This window comes from Nothoprocta perdicaria, unplaced genomic scaffold (genome assembly GCF_003342845.1).
Source record: "Nothoprocta perdicaria isolate Ctin4 unplaced genomic scaffold, notPer1 scaffold_398, whole genome shotgun sequence".
In the NCBI taxonomy this organism is placed as follows: Eukaryota; Metazoa; Chordata; class Aves; order Tinamiformes; family Tinamidae; genus Nothoprocta; species Nothoprocta perdicaria.
In genome coordinates, this window is record NW_020455641.1 from 334,362 (window position 1) to 341,772 (window position 7,411).

The 7,411-nt window shown below is 60.8% G+C and overlaps 2 protein-coding genes across 2 annotated transcripts in view; one reads left to right on the forward strand and one right to left on the reverse strand.

Annotated features, from left to right (window-relative positions):
* VDR (vitamin D receptor) overlaps positions 1-6,483 on the forward strand; it is a 10,090-nt gene extending 3,607 nt beyond the window's left edge. The window contains exons 3-9 of the mRNA XM_026045060.1: positions 1,160-1,290; positions 3,985-4,169; positions 4,336-4,459; positions 4,753-4,924; positions 5,237-5,388; positions 5,530-5,646; positions 5,790-6,483. Of these exons, the coding sequence (XP_025900845.1) occupies positions 1,160-1,290; positions 3,985-4,169; positions 4,336-4,459; positions 4,753-4,924; positions 5,237-5,388; positions 5,530-5,646; positions 5,790-6,049 (1,141 nt within the window). The 3' untranslated portion in view covers positions 6,050-6,483. The remainder of the gene's footprint in view (positions 1-1,159; positions 1,291-3,984; positions 4,170-4,335; positions 4,460-4,752; positions 4,925-5,236; positions 5,389-5,529; positions 5,647-5,789) is intronic.
* Positions 1-7,411, reverse strand: part of LOC112952280 (zinc finger protein 239-like) — a 108,944-nt gene that overhangs the window by 86,324 nt on the left and 15,209 nt on the right. The window lies entirely within an intron of this gene.

A 7,411-nucleotide genomic window follows, 5' to 3' on the forward strand; every position in this document is an offset into this window, starting at 1 on the left:
CCCCCTTTTTGGGGCGTTTCTTTCCCTACTAAATGCCCCCTTTTTGGGGCGTTTCTTTCCCTACTAAATGCCCCCTTTTTGGGGCGTTTCTTTCCTGGTTTTGTATAGGGAATGTTATTACCTGTGAGAGCAAAGGCCGCCCTGTCCTTGGGGGAAAGGGGAACGTGGAGCAAGGCAAAAGCCAGCACCTGAAATGAGGGTTTGTAGCCAAGCAGCGCCCATCTGCAGTGGGTTGCTGCAAGCCCTGCCATCCTGCTTGGGCATCTCCTGCATTAATTCTCCTATATGCATTGATTCGGCGGGTAGGTTGGAGAAACCTCTCTGTTTATATCTCGCTTTCTAAAATAGCTGCTAATTGCAGGCTACGTGCCACGTGGCTCCGCGGCCTGGGTACATATTTTATATTTAAACCCTATAAGCGCAGCCTTGGCGCCGGGCCCGGCCCAGCTGCCATCGTGGTGGCCCAGTGGCTCCTTTGCAGCATCTGCTCCAACGGGACGTGGGTCCCACATCCTCGGGGGATTTTTCTTCCTCCAAAGCCAAATCGGAGCATCCTGGAGAGGAGAAGCCCGTAACACGGCTCTGCTGGTGGACCTTGTGGACAAGAAAGAGTTTTAGCTGGAAAACGTGGCTTTGCCCCTTTGTGCTCGGCAGATTTGCGTTTGCGAGCACTGATTAAGGTGGCGCGGGGCGGTTTTGGTCATTGCGTTAGGTGTTTCTTTGTGTCCTGCAGCGAGGTTTCCCTCCGGTGCGCACGGAAACATGCGCTCCAGCCAGTTATTCTAGCAAAGCCAGGCTTTAAACGCTGGTAAATGTTTAATAACACCCGTTGCTTTGGTGCACGCTCTGGTTTCTCTTGTATGGGTCCTTCTACACCAGTTCTAACCCCTTTCTTCTGGCCTTTGAAATACCTCTAGCAGCTCTCTGGTTTGCAACCCGGACTGGAGGCTCTTTCCATTTGGCAAGCCCTGGTTTTCCATCCTGTGAAGTGCCCAGACCTCTCGGAATGAAGCCGTAGCTGCACGCGAGCCGGTGCAGCTCCTCTTTCTGGACAGCCTCCGCTTGCGTTTGTGCAGCCCACCACCATACAGAGCGCCGCGTCGGGCAGCCCAAGGGCCGGCGGCTACCTCGCGGTGTCTCCTTTCCCTTTCCCTGCCAGGAGGAGCATGAAGAGGAAGGCCATGTTCACGTGTCCCTTCAACGGCGACTGCAGGATCACCAAGGACAACCGGCGGCACTGCCAGGCGTGCCGGCTCAAGCGCTGTGTGGACATCGGCATGATGAAGGAGTGTGAGTACGCGGGCGCAAAGGGCAGCCCGTGCTGCCGGGCAATGATTAAGAGGGGCCAATTTAATGATTGAGGCCATTCCCGGGGCAGTTAACAGGCTGGCCCGCGGGAGAGCCAAATTTTACAGTTGGACTTGATGATTTTGAAGGTCTTTTCCAACTGTAATAGTTCTGTGAGTGGGATTCTGTGCTGGCTGGTGTTGAGCATCTGCCAGGGCTATTCTGGCTTTGCGTCAGCTTAGATGGGCCAAATTTGCTCATGTTCTGCTGGTGCAAAGCCACCCTCCTCTTGCGGTGCTTTTTTGTGTGCTCTTCCCTGTATCCGAGCATGGAAGAACTGAATGGGATTCTCCCTGCTAGCGACCCACCGCGCTGTATTAATTCCCACAAGCAGGGCATTTGCCTGCGCCTCGCTCCGGGCTGTCCCTTTCGCCTTTAGTTTGGATCCTGTTCCCGCAACGTGAGCTTGGCCACCTGGCCCCGTGCGCGGCCGAGGCTTGAGCAAATAGCAGGGGAAAGTAAAGTAGATTTTAACCCAATCCAAACAGAGGAACGTTGTCCTAATATTTATTTTCTTCAATGATATTTATAGACAAGCAGCTCTTAAAAATAAAATCTGTTGGGCGCACTTCCTCCTCCGCACGCGCTCTGTCCACGTCCCATGGCTTTAGGAGAGGACTGGCACTTGCACAGGGCTCAAACCGAAATAACAGCTCTCTCCGAGGACGCTGCAAACACGGCAGCCGCTCCTGCCGTTGACAGACGTGAGAAGTGGGACCCAGTCTGGAGAATTCAAGCGGCGCTCGCTGCCACTCCGGGTTCTTTGCAAAATTCCGCTTTTGCGTGTGCCCGGGGGAAAGCGAGCTGGGAAAGCGGGATCTCCGCCGCGCAAGCCGTTCGCATCGCGGATGCGGCGGCCCCGCGCCGGAGTTAACGTGTAAGCGCCCCGGTTAACGAAGTGTTGCCTCCCTTAATTGAGCTTAACCCGGAGAGGCTAAAAATAGCCTCCGTGTGGACTTTGCAGCGCAAAGGGAGCGGGGACAAAGTGTGCTGCTGGGGACCTTGCACCGCGGGGGGACGCGGGGTCTCCTCCGAGCTGGCGTTGCGCGTGGGCGCCGCTCTTCCTCCGGTGTGGACGGGATCCAGAGGCGACACGAGGGAGCAGACGGGCGCGAGCGGGACATGGCAAAGGGGTCATTTAGGGTCCCATGCAAGCAGTCCCAGGGGGGTTTTGTGCCCCCCGGCTCTGTGCGCAGCCCACATCCCTAGGGCAGCACAGCCGGGCCCCTGCTCGCTTCCCGAAAACGAGCCGGCATCGAGCGGAGCCAAGTGCTCCCGGGGAGCTGTGGACACCCCCGTTGGTCCCTCGTGGGCGCTGGGAGCGGCGCCGGTGCTGGCGCGTGGGAGCAGCGGGGGCCGCGGCGCTGGTGGGGCCGGCGCGCTGATTTATAGCCCGGTTGCCTGAGCCGCCGCAGGCGACGTTAGCAAATATTTGTGGTTTTCCACCCATCTTATCGGCGGGGGGAAAGGCGCAGGGCGAGCGGGCAGGACCGCGCGCTGGGCAATAGGGCCGCCAAGCTCCGGCCAGCAGCCCTGAACGGTGGCTGGAAACGCTCCTTCGCCCGCTTTCCCGAGCCCGCTTCCTTTCTCCTGGCCCAAGCTGCCCCTTTTCCCAAGGCTTTTGGTGCCTTTTTGGCCTTAAGGAGAGGGGACGGTCTCCCCTTGGCCACCCTGGAGCTGCTGCTCCAAAGCAAGAAGGTAAATGTCGATCCGTGGCCCTCGGAAGCGCAGGGCAGAGCTGGCGTTTCCGGCTCTCCTCCGCTTCCCCAAAAAGTGGCCCTTCCTAAAGCAGGGAAAAGGGGCAACCAGCTCCCAAGAGGGCTCGGGCTGTTCCCAGAGAGCTAATCCGGCCGGGCCGAGCACAAGAATGACCTTTCTGCCCGAGCCAGCCGTTCCCGGCCCTTCCCGTCCTCCCGGAGCTCGTGTGAATGTGTTGGAAAAACGCCGTGGGCACCCAGGGCTGCAGGGAGCTCCTCGGAGCGGCCGCCCCGGGCCCGGCGGAAAAGCGCCGCCAGCAGATAAAGCTGCCGAGCCCTTTTTGCTAATGACTGGTTGAAGCACTAATAATAATAATAACCACAAGCTATTTTAGGAGCTGCTTTTTGCCTTGCCTTGCTGGCCCGGGAGCGCTTTGGTGAATGTTTGACTCCGCGGGTGGCTGTTACCCTGCACCAGGTCAAGGTGTAAGATCCCTGCAGCTCCCGGCTGCTTTTCCTCCATTCCCACCAGGCCAGGCACAAATTTGGGATGTTCCTCCTTGTCCTACCCACGTCTTCAAGCTGTTTGCAGCTGGACAGGGCCAGTGGAGGCTGCCCTTGCCAGAGGAAACGGGGAGAATCATTGCATGTTGTCTTCGGGCCACCTGCAATACACGCAATATCTGCCTGTGCGCGGTGGCAGGGGGCTGCCCAAGGGTCCCCACGGCATGAAAACCCTTGCAATGGGCAGAGCTGCAGAGGGGCCACCCGCTCGTCCCCATCGCGGTGCTGGGGACGAGGCGGCCGCTTGGGGCTCCCTCTGTTGTCCGGCGCTGCATGTGCCGGAGCGCTGTGGGAACGCCGGCAGCGGGATGCAACGGCGGGGGGGGCAGTTTTGCTGCTGGATCCACCAGTGCTGATGCCCGTCCCTTGTCCGCAGTCATCCTGACGGATGAGGAGGTGCAGAGGAAGCGCGAGATGATCCTCAAGCGCAAGGAGGAGGAGGCGCTCAAGGAGAGCCTGAAGCCGAAGCTCTCCGAGGAGCAGCAGCAGGTCATCGCCATCCTCCTGGAGGCCCATCGCAAGACCTACGACCCCACGTACTCCGACTTCGCCAAGTTCCGTGTACGGCAGCCTTCCCGAATCCCAGCAGCTCCTCTCCCGGATGCACCTGCCCCCGGATTTCTGGCTACATTGAATCCCGGCCCCGGGAGAGGAGCGGGAAGCGACGGCATCTCTGCGCCGCGTTGCCCGCGCGGCTCCGTTGCCGACATCCCGCTCTCCTTTGCAGCCGCCCGTGAGGAGCGACGGTGACGGCAGGGAAGCGGCGGGGTCCGACTCCATCCTCGCGCAGGACTTGTCCTTGGAGGACTCCGCCGACCTCTTTGGCTCCGAGGCCTTCGGCGCGTTTCCAGGTACGGCGTGCCGCCCACGGCTGCAGCGGGTTTATCGCGGTAGAGCCGTTTAGACGCTTGTTGTTCTTCCTGAGAGGATCTATTTAACTCGGGGGAGGCCGGGGGGGGGCGGTTGTGAGCTCAAGGTGCGCTAAGCGCGTGCCGGGACCCGCGGAGAGCACCGGGGAACGCTGATATCCAGCCCCACAGAGCCTCTTTCCCCACACCCCTGGGAACGAGGACATCCGTGGCCCTGAGCGCAATGCCAGGATCCTGCCCGGCACCCTCCGACGTGGCCGTGTCCCTGTGCGCAGAGTCCGTGGAGCCCCACATGTTCTCCAACCTGGTCCTCTCTGAGAAGAATGACAAGAGCGGCTCCATGAGCATCGACTTCTCCCAGTTCTCCATGCTCCCGCACCTGGCAGACCTGGTCAGCTACAGCATCCAGAAGGTGATCGGCTTTGCCAAGATGATCCCGGGATTCAGGTGAGCCTCCCGCCCGCACAGAGGGCCTCCTGCTCTCTGGAAATGATGCCTTTCTGTCCCATCCTTCACAGCCACTTCGCTTTTTCTCCTCTCATCTTCGCAGTGCCTGTTAGGCTCTTCCATTCCCATCTCTGTTGCTCCTTCCATGTTTTTTGTCTCCATTCCCTAGAGGGTTGCTGCTCTTGTGCATCTTTAGCCTTGCTCTGCTGGGCTCTGTTGGCAAAATGCTCTGGAAAAAGATGCTCAAGATGCCCGGGAAGCCCCGAGGATCCTGCTCAGCTCTCCTGCCCTCCTCTCTCCTCCCCGACACAGGGATCTGACAGCGGAGGACCAGATCGCGTTGCTGAAATCCAGCGCCATCGAGGTGATCATGCTGCGCTCCAACCAGTCCTTCACCCTCGAGGACATGACGTGGACCTGCGGCAGCCGCGACTTCAAGTACCGGGTCAGCGACGTCACCCAAGGTAGCGGCGCCGGGCCCGGAGCGTCGCCCTCCCCGGGGCTCCGATAGTCTCCCGCGCGTCCCGCTCCCCGCTCCGCCTTGGCGCCGGCTCCGAGCTCTCATCCCAGAGCGCTCCGCGCTCACGGCACCTTTCTCCTCGCAGCCGGCCACAGCATGGACCTGCTGGAGCCGCTGGTGAAGTTCCAGGTGGGCTTGAAGAAGCTGAACCTTCACGAGGAAGAGCACGTGCTCCTCATGGCCATCTGCATCCTGTCCCCAGGTAGGAGGTTCCCCGTGCCCGCGGCTCACGGACCTGCCAGGATTTTGCTCCGGGAAGGCGCTCGGAAGCGCCCCTTTCCCGCTCCGATACGGGCTCCAAGGGCCTTGCTCCACGTGGGAGCTGATGGTGCCGCTGTTCCCTAGATCGGCCCGGCGTGCAGAACACGTCGCTCGTGGAATCCCTCCAGGATCGCCTCTCGGACACCCTGCAGACCTACATCCGCTGCCGGCACCCGCCGCCGGGCTGCCGGCTGCTCTACGCCAAGATGATCCAGAAGCTGGCGGACCTGCGGAGCCTCAACGAGGAGCACTCCAAGCAGTACCGCTGCATCTCGGTGCAGCCCGAGCACAGCATGCAGCTCACGCCGCTCGTGCTCGAGGTCTTCGGCAACGAGATCTCCTGACTCCCACCGCGGCCCTTCCGCAGCCCTGACTAAAGGGATAAGTCAGCCCTGTTTTTGCGGAGCGGCGGGATGCAACCCCGGGCAGGAATTGGGATGGAGATGGCTTGATCGGGATGGAGATCGCTTGATTTCACGTTACGTGTGACGTTCTTGCTCCAGGAGCAGCATTCCTGCCTGGATGGCAGGCGCTGGAGCTGACTTATCCCTTTATGGATGGCTGGAGGCCATGTCTCAAGCTGCTGCTTTCCCAGCTTTTGGGATATTGGGAAAGAGAAGCACTGGGCCTCGGCACAGGGGAACGTGTGCGTTCAGGGCTGTCCTGGAGCCTCCTGTCCCCATTTCCCATGGGGCTTGATTTGCGCATCCCAAATCCCTGAGGGAAAGTGCCGGGAAGAGGCCAGAGCCCCATGGTGGGACTCTGCTCCAGTCCGAGTGCGGGGCTTTGTCCCAGATGGGCAGTGGGAGGAGCTGCAGCACCTTCCCATGGCATTCCCAACACTACTGTCCCCAGCGGGGGAGCCTCAGCTGGGTCCTTGGCCCTCCCAGCGCCCTCTCCTTGGGCATTCCCGCTTTGGGAGCAGTGCCTGCCTGAGGCCGCCGCGGGCACCGCATCCCCCCCGGCAGAGCCGCCAGGCCCCTGGAACGGCTGCTGTCCTGGGAAGCAGGGAAACGCTGTCCCTTCCCTCGGGGGAAAAGCTGCGGCTGCTCCCGCTCCAGCCCTTCCCTCGCTTCCTGCCTTCCCTCGCAGTGGCTCCCGGCTTCCCCAGGGATTCAGGCAGCGCCTGGAGCGCGAGCTGGCTGCAGGAGGGATGGGGATTTTAGGGCCGGGAGCTGAGGGGGCTGCGGCAGCTCCTGCCCAATAAACCTGACGCTTGGGACCGGGGCCGGAGCCGCCTGGTTCTTGGGGGCCGCGTGTCCGGCTGTCACCAGGGCAGCGGCCTCTGTCCCTGTGTCCCTATGTCTGTCCCTGTGTCCCCATGTCCGTCCCTACAGCCGCGTGTGCATCCCTGGGGTTCTCCAGCCGTACGTCGGTCCCTATGTCTATCCTTGCGTCATGTCTGTGTGTCTGTCTGTTTGTGTGTCCCCTGTCTGTCCGTGTATGCATCACGGTGTCTGTATGTCCCTGTGTCTGTCTGTGCATCCCATCTATCGCAGTGTCCATGTGTCCCCATACCCGTGTCCTTCTGTCTGTCTGTGCATCCATGGCGGTATTCCTGTGTCCCCATGTCCCTCTGTCCATGCATTCACCGCAGTGTCCCCGTGTCTGTCTGTCCGTGCATCCATGGTGGTGTCCCTGTGTCCCTCTGTCCGTGCATCTACCGCAGTGTCCCCGTGTCCTGCTGTCTGTCCGTGCATCCATGG